This window comes from Rissa tridactyla, chromosome 16 (genome assembly GCF_028500815.1).
Source record: "Rissa tridactyla isolate bRisTri1 chromosome 16, bRisTri1.patW.cur.20221130, whole genome shotgun sequence".
In the NCBI taxonomy this organism is placed as follows: Eukaryota; Metazoa; Chordata; class Aves; order Charadriiformes; family Laridae; genus Rissa; species Rissa tridactyla.
The window spans coordinates 2,685,832-2,703,842 of record NC_071481.1 but is presented as its reverse complement, the minus strand read 5'-3'; the positions used below and the strand labels follow the sequence as shown (position 1 = coordinate 2,703,842).

At 43.5% G+C, this 18,011-nt stretch overlaps 1 protein-coding gene across 1 annotated transcript in view; it reads left to right on the top strand.

The window, feature by feature from the left end:
• Nucleotides 1–18,011, top strand: part of MIB2 (MIB E3 ubiquitin protein ligase 2) — a 33,581-nt gene that overhangs the window by 1,537 nt on the left and 14,033 nt on the right. The window contains 7 exon segments of the mRNA XM_054222674.1: nt 7,270–7,308; nt 8,739–8,845; nt 11,717–11,911; nt 13,239–13,381; nt 15,316–15,423; nt 16,644–16,748; nt 17,486–17,648. Coding sequence (XP_054078649.1) covers nt 7,270–7,308; nt 8,739–8,845; nt 11,717–11,911; nt 13,239–13,381; nt 15,316–15,423; nt 16,644–16,748; nt 17,486–17,648 — 860 coding nt within the window.

Here is an 18,011-nt window from a genome sequence, read left to right as displayed (position 1 = left end):
GCACACTAGCATTGTTGGAAGTGACTGCTGCACCACTGGTGCCTGTGGAACAGTATCCATAATTTTATGCTTATTCATGATGTGCCAAAACATGGAGGTCTGTTCTCCTGTCCTAAGGAAGAACTGAAAAACTAGTCCTCAATAGTAGCTGAGTAGTAGTAGTTGAGGTGGGCATAAAGATGAATCTTGTAATCTCTTGCCTTTGGGAAAAGTCAGAGGAAATCAGCTCTTGTCTCTGTCATTGATTTTCCTTTCTCTTTCCCCCCCCCCCCCCCCCCCCACCCCCCCCCCCCCCCCCCCCCCCCCCCCCCCCCCCCCCCCCCCCCCCCCCCCCCCCCCCCCCCCCCCCCCACCTTGAAAATATCACTGTGCATTGCATCTGTCTGTGGAATGAAAAGTGTAATTACTTTGCTAAAGACAGTGGTGTTGGATTTGCAGCTGTTTTTCCTCCCATGTGGGAAGCTCTTTCTGGAGTTGATTACTAGAGTTTCGCCGGTGTGCTGAGTCAGAATTCTGAGTGCTAGCAAAGGGATAGATGTTGATGTCCAAAGTTGTCCCTTCTGAGTTTCGAGGCTTGCGTTTATCCACCAGATTAGGATGTTGCTTGAGCTTGTGTTAATATGACAAGCCAGCCAGATCCTATTGTGAAACGAGCTTTGTGATTTCATATATATAAAAAAGTATGTGTATATAAAAATAGACATATGGTTTTTTTCACTCTTTCTGTGAATATTATAGTTAGCTCCAGGTAGTTACTCAGAGGTGCCTGCTTGTGCCTTTTATTTGAGCTCTGCTGTTAAGTTACATAATCTTCCTCACATTTAAAGAAAAAAAGAAAAAAAAAAGTAGGCAACAATTACTGTAAGAGGCTGCATTGTTGCAGAGCAGTCCAGAATGCTATCATTTATCAAAGGCAGATTGCTAGGCATTTCTCCCCAGGACTCTATCCTTTGCAGCACTTAGTTCCTTTTCTGAGGAATGTGAATGGTGAAAGATGTAAGAAGAGCGATTTTTCCCTTTCAAGGCTTGTATCTGACCTGTGTCTGGGCTGCCGTTTGAGTTAGGCAGTCGAGGGCTTGTTGTCAGTGTGAAAAGCGAGCTCGGAAGCCTGCCAGTACACTTGCCGGACCTAGTACTGTCCTTACGCGAGTTGTGTGGCTTTCACAAAGCGCTGCAGCACCCTCTGGAATGTCACTGAAGCACTGGAGGGCTCTTTGGAGGTACATGTCCGCTAGAGCAGAACTTGATGGCTGATGATGCTTGCCTCTTAGTGGCTTTTGAGTTTGTTCGATTTGTTTTTTCCCCCTAACTTCCTTCCCTTTTTTCTGTGAATGTGGTTTGTTCAGTGGTTAGATAAGATGTGATTATAAATAACTTTTTTTTTTTAAGTTGATAAAAGAAGTCTAGACATTGTCAAGAGTCTGTGATGCCAAGTTTGTTTTGTTAAAGTAGCAGTATTCTGATTTACATCGCTATGTGTTAGCAGGAGTAACGATCTTCATAATACCAAGAAGGTGATTAAAGAAAAAGGGTGTGTGTGTGTGACATCAGGGACACAGCACGAGCCTGTCACATGTGGCAGTAGTTTCTGGGAGCCTCAATAAGGGGTAAAGGAAGAAGCAGCAGTAGTTGTAACTGGATAATATACATCTTTCCTGCTGGTCCTACCTGGCGGGTATGGAATGTAGGCATGTGGAGGGATGAAGAGAAATTAGAAATCCTCAATGAAGAAGCTTCCAGTTGTGGAAAGCTGCAATTTTAAAGGTGAATGAAAGGTTACATATTGTGATTCTTAGAAGTCACTAAGCTTTTGGAGAAAGCAGGCTGTCAGAAATGCTTGTTTCTTTCAGTCATTGGACTGAGTTGGATGGTAGAATACTGTACTGTACCTGCAATACGTAGGTGTTTTAGCAAGAGCTTCCACCCAGGGAGCCGGCCAACTGAACCAGTTTTATTCAGAATTGTCTTGCAGTGCAGGGCAGGAAGGAGGAACACCTTCGCTTTAATGCAAACGTAATCCTGTGATTTGTTGGTCTAGTGTTCCATAGATTGCTCTGCGTTAGGAATGGAATGTTCTGATTTAAAAAAAAAAAAAAAAAAAGTGAAACAAGGGGCAGGGATGGAGATCACCTTTGAACGATGCCATAGAGAGGTTTTCTTTGGAATAACTGAGGTCTGAGCTGTAAAGACTCATTGCCTTAGGCAATGCAGCATCCTTTTCGAAGAACAAAAATTGCATGCTTATGACTCACTAGTACTATTGCCTAGATCACTCATCTCAATTTTTTTGCTAAATAAAATAGAAGAGAAAACCTTTGGCAGTTGCCCCAAGGACAAAAAAGAAAAAAAGCTGTGTATTTAAAAGAACATGGTAACTGCTGTGTGCATTTGGGTTTTCTGGAGGTTCTGTTGCTACCGGCTGTTGTTTGAATGGCTGTGAAACACAGGATGAGTCTCCTTTAGAGATAAAGGTTTTCTCGCCTCCTTTCTCTGGCAGGGAATGGGTATCGTTTGAGTCTTTACAGTGAGCCTCAAGCACAGTAGTGTGTTGCTTTCAAGAGCTGTGATGAGCCCACTGGAGTGTTAATTAGTCAGAAAGGGGAGCGGATGGAGAGAGGCAGCCCACCAAATTTGACAGCATCCCCTAATCTTGGTTTTGCATGATGAAGGAGGGGCTACTTACATATATGGTTGTAGTCCTTGGGGTTACCATCACCGAGATCAAATGTAGAATGGTGGAATGCAGTTGTGTTACGGCGCTGTCACTTCAACTGTGTCTTTAACCGAAGATCAGGAGCTGGGAGTTTCAGTCCCTCCCTGGCCTCTGTTCTTAGTCCGTTGTGAGAGCGCATCACCGTACGTCCAGTCTTGCAACTGGTACCTTTGCTGATCCTTTGGCAGGGGAAGCAAAGGCCTCTAGTAGCGCAATTTCAGAGATGGCAGTGTGATGTCCTTGCGCAGCAAATAGCTGCCACCTGCTCTGCTGTGGCCAGACCCACCACGTGGCACTTGTGCAGCTAAACCTAGGCAAGGCCAACACAGAACTGTTCGTAGCAGCTCACTAATCCTAGGATTTAGGAGTCGTTAAGCCCAGACAGACACTGCAGAGGATTCCCAATCGGTTTTATAACGAGGCTTTGAAAACACCTTTACCTGAAGGCTATTTCAGGTCTTAAATGACCTGAGTTTGAACCTCTGATGGCAGGAAGTCCTGATTTTGATTTTTTTTTTTTTTATATTTTGCCATTTGAAGTAATCTCTTCCTGACATCTGCCAATTGCTAGTATTTTTTATTGGTCTTGTTTGGTTTGAATTTTATGGCTGTTTTGGGAGGGGCTCTCACCCTTAGTGGAAAAGGATGGACAGCTCAGTTTCACACAAAAAAACCACACTAAGATGTTTTTTCACAATTGTGTATCCATTTGGTGAACAAGGCTTAGTAATTGGAAGATAAATCAGTGTCTGTAAACAGGATAGCAAAGCAAAACTCATCAGGTTTATGTTAGGGCCGGAATAGTCAGGCATAATCTGGTGAGTTCTGCAAATAATCAAGTCTGAGATAATCTTCCTCTCATACAAAATATTAGTAGTGTTATATTCAAGTGCAAAAGCAGCAATGGCATTTTCCCTGCATCGCCTTCTCAGGGACGATGCTAAGTTGAATTTCAGTAGGGGATGTGGGGCGTTTTACCCAGTCTGTTTTCTAGACTTCGCTCACCAATAAATCACAACCTTAATTTTTCAAAGTCCTATTTTTTCCTGGAGAACAATGGAGTTGGAGGAGCCAGCGAATTACACAGGGAAATGTTTTGTGTAATCAAGTGTAAGAAATACAAATATTTTCTCATGTTGTGTTTTATACTGTAGACAAAACAGAGTTTGCAGTTATTTTCAGGCATAATTCTTAAACCAGCTCTGTCTAGTCTAGTTACCAGCTGGATTTCTGTATCAGGTACCTTAGAAGAACAAGTGCATGCTATCATTTAGGTATGCCTGTGCAATGCAGACCCATTTAAGGCAGCTTTAATAATCCAGCCTTCCACCTCTGACTGCTTATTCGGTAAGCCTGAGCTAATATAGCAGCTGAGTGACAACTGCTGGCCGTTTGACTACTAGGCAATTTCCTGTAGTAACCTCTTCCACATGTGTTACTTAGGCAATGCCAGTTTAAGCTGCTCGTCAAAGAAATTTGGTGAGTAACATTTTGAATCAAATCTGATTCTTGTGTGATAACGTGTTTCCTAACTTTTTTTAAATGTTCATTAAGTATTTATTAATATGAATTTATTTATGAATTTTTCTGTTAATGAGTATAATGTTAATTTAAAAAAAAAAAAACAAACCAAAACACAAAAGAAATGTGATTTACCAGATAAACTACCTAACTGTGCCTCCTTAAAAAAACATATACCGCTAGGGCATATCCCCACGGTAGGGTTTCCCTTATTTAGTTCGGAATATTCTGTTTGATTTGTGGAATTAGGGATTAAATTTCAGTGATGTGTTTTATCTTTATCTTTTCTGGAATTACACGATCAAAACTGTAAGCAAGAGAAATCTTCACTAAAACATCCTTAGCCTGTGTCTTGAACTGATAGTCACGTTTAAAGGATTATAACAAGACATTTCACTTTGTATGCTCACCAGTGCTTCTGTATCACTCTTGGTACAATATTCTGCCATTAAAGGCTGCGTATAGACATCTCTGAGAGCACAGTTGAGAAAAGCTACTGCCTGCAGGTCAGTGTTGAGTCTTAGGTGCGCACACACATTTTAGTTCACATTTAGTAGCCTTGGTCTGAAATCTTGCCCGCTGTGGCTTTCCAGAACTGAGTCTGATACGAGTTAGCTTTGGAGGTTAGCAAAAAGGACAGCAAGCGTTTAGCCCAGCTCAGACCACTCTGAGTTATAAACATACAGCTGGTTTTATGAAGAACAGTACCTTGGCAAGGAATAGGATTGACAATGGAAATTCTTGGTAAAGGCAGTTCCTGAAATAGGTTTCTGTGATCCTGATCCCTCACTTACTGGTGTCCTTGTCTTAGTCTGGTTCATGCTTGAGCAATCAGCATCCGCCTGCCATCTGTCAGAATCTCCTTCCTTTATCCTTTGCTGGAAGTGCTTCAGTAAAAGCTTTGCTTGGGAGGATTACAGAATCTAGAATTTCTTGCATCATTGAGGTTGGTTTTACCTGTAGTTTCTGTAAGATCTTTGCATTGGCTTTTCTTGAGGAAGCCTGTGCAGATCTTTATATGTCCTAGAAGGAGTGTGGGTTTGTACCCACTATGACCTGAGATTCTAGTTTACAGCTGTGCCTTTTTGAAGAGATTAACACGATATTTATGGCCTGCTACCTTGCAGGGTGACCACTCCTCCTGCTTTCCAGTCCTGTGCATTGTGCTTGTTTCCTCGGGTAAGAATTTTCTGCAGAGAGGTCTCTGTCTTGCAGAAGACCTTAGCTGTGCCTGGTGCGGGGGGGCTCTGACTCCCGCAGGGCTTCAGATTGCAACTGTGAATTAAAAGCAGTCTCTGTTTAAACTTCTCCAAGTCAGTTATTTTGGGCCTCAGATCTCTATCTGTTAGAGCATGGATGATGCTGTTCTTTTAGCTCTCTGGAGCATAGCTCTCGGCAATGCGAAGGGCTGTGTCAGCACCTCAGTGGAACTTGAGCACCGGCAGGATAGCCACAGGGGGGTGGTTCCCAGCATGCTGGAGAGAGACATCGCTTCATTCCGTACAGAACGTGCTCCCAAGTGTTTTCTGGACTCTATAGTAATTTAATATCGTTGGAATTTGTAGGGCAGAAATGGCTGCAGACTTTGGCTGTCATAATTAAAATTGTTATTAAAGGCAATATTGCAGTGATTAAATTTATCCCTAGGGTATTTCTGCAACACACTAATAACTTTGGTTGTTATCCAGTATTTGGAGCAAAACATGTTGAATTAGATCAAAACCTAAGATGTCTTGGCTCGGGACATCTGGTTCTCGCATCATTCTTCAGTGTTGCTGGTCAGCAGAGTGGTTCAGGACAAGGTCACAATTTTTATGAGGCCAGGGAAAGGCGGCAGTGATGGTGGGTTGCCTCCAGCATTTAAGTAGAATGGGAGACGGAGTGTCTTGCACTTCTTCCTTCTTTAAGGAGGCTCAGCTTTCTGCACTGGTCAGCTTTGGTTTCCTGGTCTCGAGCCCCAAATTTCACTGAAAGCGACAGGTTACTGTGAGAGCTGTTGCGATGGGAAATGACTGCTGTTATATGATTATACTAAAAGGGAAATTATGCTAGGAATATAATGAATGGTGATTATTTTGCTGTTTAAACATCTTGCTTAAGCTTAGCTTGATGCTCTACTGTCACTGAGAATCTTTGCATTGAAACCCTTCCCTTGTGAGAGTCGGGTTTGGAGGAGAGAAGTATATTTTTAACACTTTGTCTCAGGACTTTACTAAGACATCTTTGATAAATTGTTAGAAAAGCGTTCAAAATACAGCAAAACCAGCATGCTGTAGGTAAGCTGTTTCAGATGTAGTACACAAATCCATGCTGGTTTTTGAAGCCAGTCTATAGTGCGTGACATGGTGCGATAAAATGAATGCTGAACAGTGTTTCTTTTTAGCTGACCTTTTTTCTAGCCCTCTTTCGTTATCTTCTCTTTCACAACAACTGCCGGCCTTCATGGTGTTTAAAACAGACAAAATCTCAACCCTTCAAAAAATGGTCTTGTTCTTCCTCCTGTTGATAATGAACGTTCAACAAGTATGTGTGTAAATAACCTCTCCCTCTTTTTAAACACATTAAGTTGTAAAGCACGACTGTTAACAAGTTCAGAAAGGTAAAAGACTTAGGCTTTTGATGGATAAGTAAACAGTAAGTTCAGGCATAAGCTTGTTATCCTTCTGAGTCTCCACCTTCTCTCTCTAGGTATTAGATGGAAAATAAATACAGCATTCCGAGGTCAGCCCTCCCCCCGGATAGGCTTCCCCTCCCCTTCCCCTGGGGAACAGCTGCTGAACTTGGTTTTGCTCTGTCTGGTCTGGGAGTTGCCAAGAGCCTGTCGGGAGGAGGTGCGCGATTACTGGTATGGATTGCGGCGCCTTTGCAGTCACCTAGAAAAGTGGATTGTACCCTGGGCGAGCAACACAAATAGGTCCGTAAGGACTTTGGTGGCTTGGTATCTCATGAGAAAGCTTCCTGCTAGGGAACAGAGACTAGGAACAGCACGCACAAAACCAGCAGAGAAGCTGCTGTGACATTATGGGAATTGGAAGCTGCTTTAACAGGACATCAGACCCTCTGTTTACTATCACGTAGGTATTTTTTTTCCCTTTTTTCTTACGATGGATCAGTGTGTATGCCCGTGATGCAGATTGCAGGGCGCATAGAAATGTCTGTGTTATCCTGGAAACAGTCTAGACACAACACTGCAGGTCTAATCTGCTCTGCTTTTCAGCAGGTGAGCTGGGCTGGGCAGTCTGCAGCTTAGGTTATGAAATGTGCTGAACTCCTTCTGACTTTGAGCTAGGAGACTGCCTGAGCCATTAATGCCTTCATGCAGCGTACCCTGGTAATGTCCATAAGCATCGCCATAAACTTAACGATGGGACGCTGAAACGAGGGCAGCTGAAAGTCAGTTCCACTCTCCCTCTGAAGGGATGTCAGACTTTCTGGAGAAGTTACTAATTTTCTCCTTACTTCCCTCTTTTTTTCCCCCCGCTCTGTTTTAAAGACATGTTTCAATTGTGTTGAGACTTGTGTTATTCCACTTGGGTGTCCTCCTGGATTGTTAGTGGCAGAGCCGGCAGTGAAAACTGACATGTTACGATGTTTAGGATTGCTTGATGGTATTTGTAGCAGGGCTCCCCCTGCTCCATGCAGGCAATGGCGTGAAGTTGCTAAAGCCAGATTTTGATGATTTTCGTTTGCAGGTGTTGGTAAATATTTATGTTAAAAAGTATTAATTTGCATGCGTTCAGGGTAATCACGCTTGGTCCTCGGTGAGCTGCCTTGCCCTAATATAGTTTGTGGTTTGTGCACTTCATAGAGTGAGTGGGGATTTTTTTCTTCTTTGGAGCTACTGGATTTGATTTTTGCCTTGCACAACCCCCTTGAAGTTCTGAAAGAAGGATGGTCTTTTTCTCCTTCGCAGCTAAGCATGTGAGTGAATGTGATTGTTTTGAATTGTTGTATTTTTGTGTGTTCGACTTCCTGAGACAGGAAGATGAGCTTCTGGTGTCTAACAACGTGAGAGAGACCCCACCACAGTCCTGCCGCTCGTGTGTAGGTACGTGTTTGTCCCGGCAGACTGTCACTGAAGTGTGCCTGTTCCTCCTGCTCACAGCAGCCTCTATTCCCAGTTATTTGCATCTCACAGTCGAGGGAAACACAGAACTTTTTTAAAGCTCACTATGGGTCTCACGTTTTTTGGTAATGTTTGAAGATAAAACTGTCTTCTTTAGCCCAGTGTGTTATTCACTAGTTGTCTTTCTGCCGTCAGTGGAACAGTGCCTAAGTGTTCTGACCTTCCTGGGGAGACCGGCTTTTAGGATCAAAGACCCTGTTCAACTCTTTTATTGTTTTCTCTTCCTTCTTACATGCTTTTCAGAACTCAAGCCACATTTTCCTGTATGTAAGTGTGGCAAACTTGTTCCTCGTCTGACAGACCTCAGTTGGAACAGAGCCTTATAAAGGGTGAATAGTAACAATAAATTAATTTGTGTTCTGTTATTTTATTTTCCAGAGTTCTAGTGAGTCCTCGGCAGAATTTGACTCGCATCACATTGAAAGGCACTTTCCAGGGAGCTAAAGTGGTCCGTGGCCCCGACTGGGAGTGGGGTAACCAGGATGGTAAGCTGCTTTTGAGACGTCCCGTAAAACACCATTCAAGTTTTTTTATTTTTTTTATTTGATTATTTTTGCCAAATTGCTGTTAGAAAACGTATGTGCTGAGCCGTACATTCTAGGGAAACTGTTCAGATTATGCAGGTTGCTGTTCCTTAGAGTATTAAATATTATTTGTTTTCTTGTATTTGTTTAAAAACATCTGTGACATAAACTGTATGCATTCATTAGGGGTGTGGGAGGGAAGTTTTGCTGCTCCTATTTCATAGATGTGAAAACTCATGGGGGAACATCCCGGAATATCTTGTATAGAACTATAAATGTACACCACATTACAAGAAAATAATGACCCGTCTTTTCCTGAAAAAGCTTCCATTCACAGGGGGAATAAGGTGTGTCTGACTGTGCACGGTACTCCTTTTTCCTTTGGAGTTCTTTGGAATATCCTTATTTGGACACTTTTAAAAACAGTGAACAGAAATGATCTATAAGGAGTGTTTCACGTGGGGTATTAATGAAGAACTGTTTCCTGTGGTTGCTGGAGAATGGTTTCTGCTTTCAGTATGAGTCGTAACTTCAGGCTGAAATTGCAAAGGGACAAAAATGCCTTTTGTACAGCGGCTCTTGGAGTGTAATGGCTGTGTCTAATTCGCTGGTACCGATTTCTGTGTAGCGTTACAGGGTTAAGGAGGCTTTACTGTCCATTTCTATTCCAAAGCCTTGTACACGCTGTAATATTTACAGCTCCTTTTTTCCCCTTAATAATTAAGTTGTAATTCCAAAGGTTTCCAATGTTGACTCCACCATTTATTGCGGCCCTGGGTTCAGTGGAGGACAGGGATGCTTGCAGGGTCTGAGAGGAAAGGAAGCTTATGCTCAGTACAGCTTATCCGTCCTTTTGAGATCAGATCAACATTTACATGTCTGAGACTTGTGTTGCTTACAATGGTTGTGACCTGAAAGCAGTTATATGCGCAGGACAAGTGAGGAGAAGCGTAAGGCCAGCCACCCAGCTGGTCTCTGATGAGTACCGCCCTGGCTGTGACAGAGCTGCCCCCCTCCACGGCCTTTTCCCCTTCTGAACTTAGCTTCCTGGTGGCACTAACACATCCACTATTTCCACTTAAGGAAGTAACATATAAGTAGTGGTAATCAATAACCTTGCAAACTCTGTAATAGGGTCCTGGTAAGTAACTTTTTTTCTCTGCTGTGGTCAGGGTGGGCCCTGGCAGCTCTTCAGTCGCTTCAGCCCTTCACTGAATACATATTTTTTCCTTGCTACCATTTTTTGGAGTCCAAACACCATGGAAGCGGAAGCTAGTGCCCTCCTCAGAGAAAAGCATCTGAACGGCATGGGGCGAGATTACTTTTTGTTGTTTTTCAGTCTGAATCCCTGCTGCAACAGACAAACACTAAGCTCTTTTATCGCTGGCGCTCAGAAATGCTTTCGTTAACTTAAATTGTATTTTCATGGATAATATCGTGTGGGTGGAGTGCTGATCGGGTAACTGGCTGCAGTGAGAGTTGTGTACAGAACTGGGATCCACCTGCCATTTCTCGGGAGAAATTTTAAAAGCAGACAGGATTTAAAAAATATTTTTTTTACAGTAAAAATCAAGAGATATTGAGACTTTCTGATTCTCAGACCAGCCCTCTAAAGGTGTGTTCTTGTTATTGATAGAACTGACAGTAAAGCCCACTAGTTTGTCTCTATTATGCTTTTTAGATAGGTTTGCAGTTGGAAGAGGAAGTTAACTTCTTTAAGTTGTTAAATTCCCGGACTTTGCAGGCAATTAGAAGCTCACTGTCCGCCCGGTGAGACAGATGTTGCTGTCCCTGTTTGGGAAAGCACTGGATGACTGCTGGGACTTGCCCAAGTTCACACAGTGACTTGGCAGCAGAGTGAGGTGGGGAACCTGCACGTTCTGACTGCCTGTCACTGGGTTCGGTGTTGACCGACTGTTGTCTCTTGGATGAGATGTGCATCCCATGTGCCCAGCCAGATGTACCTGCTCACAAATACACCCTCCTGGATTGTTCTGGATTGTTTCAATAGTAATCCTTGCTTGGGCGGCAGGTGAAGAGAAGTACCGGAACAAACTTTACTTGATGTTTCTCTACCTGGCCAGTGTTGGGGAGAGATTAAAGACCTTGGGTGGACTTTACAACGCTGCTGTGATTTTATCTTGCCACAGTGTGGTGCCATGACACTGTGTGTTTCCCAGCTGCGTAGTGTTTCTGTACTCCGGGAGGAATGGCTGCTTCTACACAGAATTCAGCTTTTCCATATTTGTATTCCAAAGCAGACAGCTGGCTGGCTTTCAGGGACTTCAGTGTAGAGATTCTCTCCTACTTGGTCAAACTGAGCTATCTCACAGTTTAATTTCCCTAATTAAAAGGTTAACGAGATTTCTTGTGGCTTCTGCAGATCGAGGTGAATCATGCAAGCTGTGAGGAAGTTGTATGAGCTGCCACCTGATTTATTTTGGTGTTATTTCCTTCTTTTGTGTATATGAAGCACACTTGACTTGGAGGGCAGAGCTTCAGGCAGCAGTATGCTGACGGAGAAGCAGATTGTGTGCTCTGTTCCGTGTGTGAAGCTGGCTTATTGTAGGGTCCCACAGAACTCCTTCCTGGCAGCAACCTGTCAGAATTTCATCTACCCCAGCTATTGACTTTTTGGCCCTCTTCCTACTCCTCTGTGTGAATAGTTGGAGAACTGACAAGTTTTTTTCCTTGTTTTTTTACTTAGTTAAGATAAAAACATCATTAAATTACATCTCAGTAAACATCCCGGTGTCAGGTGAGTTTTTGAATATTGATCTCAGTGAAAATGCAAGCGGGACGCTTTTTTTTTTACCCCTCTTTCTCCTTCAGGTGGCGAAGGTAAAATCGGACGTGTGGTTGATATTCGTGGCTGGGACGTAGAGACCGGGCGCAGCGTGGCCAGTGTCACGTGGTCTGACGGTACCACGAATGTCTACAGAGTTGGACACAAGGGAAAAGTCGACCTAAAATGTACTGTGGAGGCGTCTGGTGGCTTTTACTACAAAGAGCATCTCCCAAAATTAGGTGTGTACAAACAAGTCTTCTGGTGAGAAATTCTGATTCACGCTGCCGTGTCATGGCACTAAAGCCATTTTGCTTGGAAGACAGAAAATCAGCAGGTGGTTTGATAAAGTTCCCACATAATATGTACCATTTAAAAAAAAACCCAAACAACCAACAAAAAACGGCCTGTGTGTGAACATATTGCTTTATTTCAGAGTGGTTAGTGAATAGTTTGGCCTTTCAGTGGTACGACTGTGTAAGACCATCAGATGCCCACAGCTGTATCCCAAGGAAGGATCTTCTGCCAAGGCAACTTCTTGCTGCTGCAAATGCATGAAACTCCCTTGGGCGTTCCTGCATCTGTCAGCAGAGAATTCAACCCCGTGTCAGTGTCGTTAATCCGAAGTTTTGTGCTCTTCAGGCAGGCAGTGGTCCAGCTGGTGTTCTCTGTGCTTTTAGAGGGCAAATATTATTGTTTTGGTGGACCAAAAAAGTGTGTTAAAGGGGAATGTGACAAAAGGGAGATTTCTGAGAGTGGAGCTGCCAAATACTTGTCCGGCAAGGGAGATCAGGAGAAGTCATGGAAAAGGGTGATGTCTGTATTGGTAACTTGCTGCAATCCACCTTTCTTTTTAACTGTAATGAAACCAAGGAAACTACTTGTGGTTTTGGACTTGTGGCATTTTTTTACTAGGGTGTAATTTAGTTGTGTTTTTTTTTAATGATGTGCAGGGGCCATCTTTTACTCCCCTGAAGGAAAACAGCGAGGTCTGTCCTTGATTTTGCAGCAGCAGAATCAGGTCTTTCTCCTTTTCTCTCCCTGAGCAGCTGGGCAAGAGCATGAGGGAAGGGAAGGGATGGAGAGCTTATTTCCAGGGATATGGCCTCTCGCTACACAGGACGGCTTAGGAGGGTAAAGCTCTCAGCAAAGGAAGCTGTGTGGCTGCCTGTGGAAGATCTTGGACTTATTTTAAGTACTGTGTGGGTGTGTCTGCTGAACAACAGTTGTGGGTGACTGAATTGCTAAGAACAGCTACTGATGTCTGACATGACATGAGAGGCATCGTTCAAAGCCATTCCCCTCTGGGAAGGGACAAAACTGTGTCTTGTTAGAGCTACCTCATGTTTAACCCATATCAGTATCCAGATAGAGCTAAATCCTCCTGATCTCTCTGCGTACTGCTGCCCCATAGAGCGCGTAGGGCATACTCCACAGTAGAAAAAAGGGGTTTACACCGTTCTGCCCCAATTAAGCCTATGTTAATTTGCAACCCTTGTTACAAAGCCAAATGAGACACAAAATTATTGCATCCTGCATGTATGTGGGTGGTGTCATTCTTCTCTTCAGGAAAACCAGCTGAACTGCAGAGGAAGGAAAGCACGGACAGGCATCCGTTCCAGCACGGGGACAAAGTGAAATGCCTGCTGGACATCGACATCTTGCGGGAGATGCAGGAGGGCCATGGTGGCTGGAATCCTAAAATGGCTGAGGTATGCTTCTGCTCGCTCCTGTTCTCTTTTTAATGTATCAGTCACTATCTCAGACTGCAGAAGTAGGCACTGGCTAGGAAGTTACCAGAAATCTTTGTATAATGTGTTACCTTCTATATTTATATTGTGTTGACTGAATCACAAATGCAGATTCTTTAGTGATAGGACGCTGGAGTCAAATTTCGTTTTAGGCTCAGATAAATCTGTGTTGTATGAGAATTGCCTTGGGGAGTCCTGCATAATTTACAAGAGTCTATGACGGGTCAAAAGAGTTGCTCAAAGGTCTTGGAAGCCAGTGCAAAAAGCTAATGGCTGGTTTGTTTTTAAATGACCTGTGGATCTCTTCCTTGGAGTTCTGGATCCATTCCCTGTTTGGCTGCTTTTGTACTGTGCATTACTATTAATGAAAGTTATGTGTTTTGTCAACAGTGGGCTCTATCCCTGGCCAGGGCTAAAATTTCTCAGCCCACATGATGTTCTTGGAGCTTAGCCTGTTGTCTTGTCTTTGGTTTGAAGAGCTATCAGTCTATTGTCACCTGTTGTCTAAAAAAACACAGATAGTAGTGGAAGTAAAGATAGAAATGACACCTGTTACTGTAGGGGCTGTCATGGAAGTAAGTTTCCAGGGGGTTGTGAACGTTTGGTGTGGGCTTACATTCAGACAAAATGATAACAGCTTAAATGAATAAATTTGCCATATAAATTAAAAGGTCTGTGCTTTTTGTTTCTTCTCAAGTCAACTTTCTTGGCTTTTAATAGTTGACAGATATTGCCCAAAATAGATTCCATTACCTTCATATATTGAAGAAAGCAGTACTGCTGTTGTGCAGTAGATTTACTGCAAGACAAAATCACATTTTGATGCTCACCATTACAGTAATAAGACCTGTCTCTGAGCCTCTATTAGTAACTTGCATGAAAGCAGCTTTTTGGAGAAAGAGGGAAGTGTGTAGCCACAAGTGACCCGAATGCCTGCTACGCTTGAGTCTGTCTGAAGCCTTGGTATGTGAAACAGTGGTATAAAATTATAAAGATACGTTATATATGTATCCTAGCCCAACCTGCCCTGTAGGTGAGCGGTCTTTTTGAAATCAGACTTTAAAATGTCAAGACAAACTATGTCATTTCAGTTTCAATGTGGAAATCTGTCAGCTGAGCATCGGCCTCTTTTTTGAGCCTGGCAGGCAGGGACTTACAGTCTTCTGGCATGAACTTGAAGAAGGCTGTCAGTAGAGCCGTGATTTTTTTTTTTTTTTTTTTTTATTCCAGCTACAGCCTTCATCCCCAAAGCTGTAGTTTTTGAATGTTGCTGTGTAGGTAACATAGTCTGCTAGGCTGTTAAACCTCTGCACTTTTGAATTCCTGTTGTTGGTGAATGCAGGTGTAGAGAGGGCTATTAAACAGAGAAACGGTAACTTTCTGTCATCTCAGAAATCAGTAGGTTTTGTCTCCTTCAAAACTATCAGCTGCTCAGGACCTGCCAGAATCAACAGTCACAGGATAATGCACTACACAACTATACTTTGGTTTCTGTAGTTTCTTCTACTGTGCCCACTTTTTTTTCCTGTCGGAGCATGCCGTACTGGTATTATGCTGCAGAACAACGTTGTAGTCTCTGCCCACCTTTGTCATTTGGAAAAAGGAGGACAATTTGTGCTGCTTTTTCAAGGATTTTCACACTTTGTATTCCTATCACCCTCCTTTCCCCAATATGCTGCTACTTTAGAGGAGCTTCTTAAGCAGCCTTTCCCTCCTTTTGCATAAAAACAATGACTGCATCTCATTTAAAGCAGGTTTGGGAGCACTGTTGGTCTGTTAATTGGAAATGGTGGGTAATTTAGCCATCTATGCCTTGGGTGCCTGCTTTCCCCACTATTAAGCAATGTGATTTATTTAGGGGGTTTCCCCTACTTTTTTTTTCCCCCTATCAAAAGTTCATTGGCCAGACAGGGACTGTGCACAGAATCACGGACAGAGGGGACGTGAGGGTCCAGTTCAACAGTGAAACCCGCTGGACTTTCCATCCTGGAGCTCTGACTAAGGTAGGTGCTGGTAGGTGAGCTTGGCCAGAACTAGAAATGCTGCAGGGAGTAGCTGTCAACTTAGCCTGCCGCGTTAGGACACAACGTGTCTCAAGCAAGTGCCGAAGAAATATACTGCTATTCTAAACGCAGTAGTTCTAGGCAGGCTGTCCTGCAAGCCAGCAGAGCTAAGACAGATGGTTGCAGACAGTGGGAGTTGCGCTACTAGGCTGTCTGAACCTTTGCATTTCAAATGTTGTAAGTCCTTAAGGTAAATTCCGTTTCTTAATTTCAGCTTCTTTGATAAGAGCGCTAACAGTAGACCTACAGTAGCTCATCCTTCTGCAGCTACTTTTCATCTGTAATGAACCTTCTTCCATATCATTTCCCTTTGATTTTGTTTTCTTCCTTGTTCTTGTGTCTTCATGTTATTCTTCTTTTTGCATCTTTCTTTGTCTCGCTTCTCTCTGATTCTTCTGGATAACCTCCGTCTTTAATCCAGCTGTTCTAATTTTGCGTCTGCGTTTCTAAAGCTCGTAGCTCTGGCTTTCCCCAGAGATTTGAGGACTTGAAGTGTGGATGATTAGAAACAGGGCTAATAGGTATAGAAGGAGCTGCTGGAAGACTACAAAATTCTGAAAGACCTGAACAAGGTCGCAATGCTAAAAACTCCAATATGGATGGAAAATGCAGTGTCAGACTGTTTTGTGCAGAATTAGTCTGCTTTGAAAAGTGTGTTTTGACAGTGCTCCCTCCTTAGCTCAGTGAGCAGAGGGAGCATCTGGCAAATTACCAGTGCAGATAAACTCTGGTTTCCCTTTTTTGTTTTAAATAATGAACAGATTCAACTTCCTTATTAAAGTGAATTAAAATCTCCAGTGCCAAGTCGGGCAGAGTGAGGAGATGGACCAAGGAAAGTTCCATATGTACTTTCCACTGGTATTAATTATAAACGGTTTGAAGAAAAAAGAAAAGAAGAAAATCATCTGTCCCAAATTATTTTCCTACTTAAATGTGCACTTGGCTTAAAACAGAAATACCCCAGCCCTTGGACTATGTTTCTTTTGCGGTGCAGTGTTTACAGATTTCTTGGTAGCCGTACTTATGTTTTGTAATGCCTTGGGTTTTGAGTCAACGGGCTTCTTTTTTGGTTGGGTTTTTTGAGGGTGGGGGTGGAGGGGCTTTTTTGTTTTTTTTCTAGCTTCGTCCCCCAAAAGCTTATGACTTTCTTTTTCTTGTAGCTCAACACCTTTTGGGTTGGTGATGTTGTCCGGGTGATAGATGATATGGAGACAGTGAAGCGATTCCAACCTGGTCATGGGGAGTGGACAGATGAAATGGCACCTGTGAGTGCGCGCCAGTTCCAGGACAGTCCAGTAACTTCCAGTTTTCCCAAGCAATTAGTAATAGTGACTGAGCTTGCACTGCCTCCAGTGTTCCTGCTGGTCAGTGAGTGCACAGACCTTTCTGGGACTGCTGAGGCCTTGCAAAATAAATGTTGCCTAGTGCTATTGGCTACCGGTAATACGACCCTACTGCAGCACCCAAAGCACAGCGGGTAGATGGGGAATCCGACAAAGGATTTGGCTACCAGTAAGTCAGATAAGAGGTTTCACTGACCAAAGTAAACCAGTCCTCTTACGCCCTCCCTAATTCTCTGGAACGAGGCAGGAAGGTGTCCAAGTGGAAAAATGGTCTAATCAGACCAGTATGGCTAAAAAGCAGGATACAGGTGGCCTCCAGGAGCAATTAAATGCACAGAGGAGACCTTTCCTAGTCCCAATGATATCAGTTCTCTCAGGGTTCTTCACACCATGTTTTGTTGTTTCACCACCTTCCTCTCCAGACGTTCGTAATGTGTCTGGGAAACCCTTCTTATGTAAAACCACTAATAGAGAAACTGCTGAGAACCCTCTGGTGTCCTTGAAGTGGGAGCTGTCTGCGAGCGTGTCACTCTGGTGCTTCTTTTCACACAGCAGGAGTGCCGCCTGCGAAACCACTCTTAGAAGTATTGCATTGGTTCTGAGATGCAAAGCATGCTGCATCTTCCCTTTTAAAAATCACTTCTCTCTTTCCGTTGCAGACCCTAGGGCACATCGGCAAAGTGATCAAAGTCTATGGGGATGGCGATTTGCGAGTGTCGGTTGGAGGGCAGTCCTGGACGTTTAACCCGGCTTGCCTGACAGCCTACCAGAGAGATGAGGAAGCAAACCTCATGACAACAGAGAGCGCAAAGGAATCAAAAAGTGAGACAGTGAGAACAGAGATGTCTGATCTGGCAGGGATTGTGAAATGGTTGCTCTGCTGTAACAACAGCAACGCTCTTTGGACGGTGTTAAACTCCAGCTGCCTGTTCTTCCCTGGATGGAGCTCCAAAAACAAGCTGTGCCTTAACTGGGGAAGCAAAGCTGGTCTTAACAGGAAAACACAGAATTTAGGACTCGTGAATGCTAACCGTAGCACCGCCCTGGGTTCAGTATTTGCTTCTGCCTTGATCTGTCTCAATTTCCCATTCCATCTTGCTGCATTTGCTGTAGGAGGATACCAATTCTTGAACGCTTGTGAAGTATTCCCAGGTGCTTCTGTGAAAGTGTTGTCAAATCAATGAC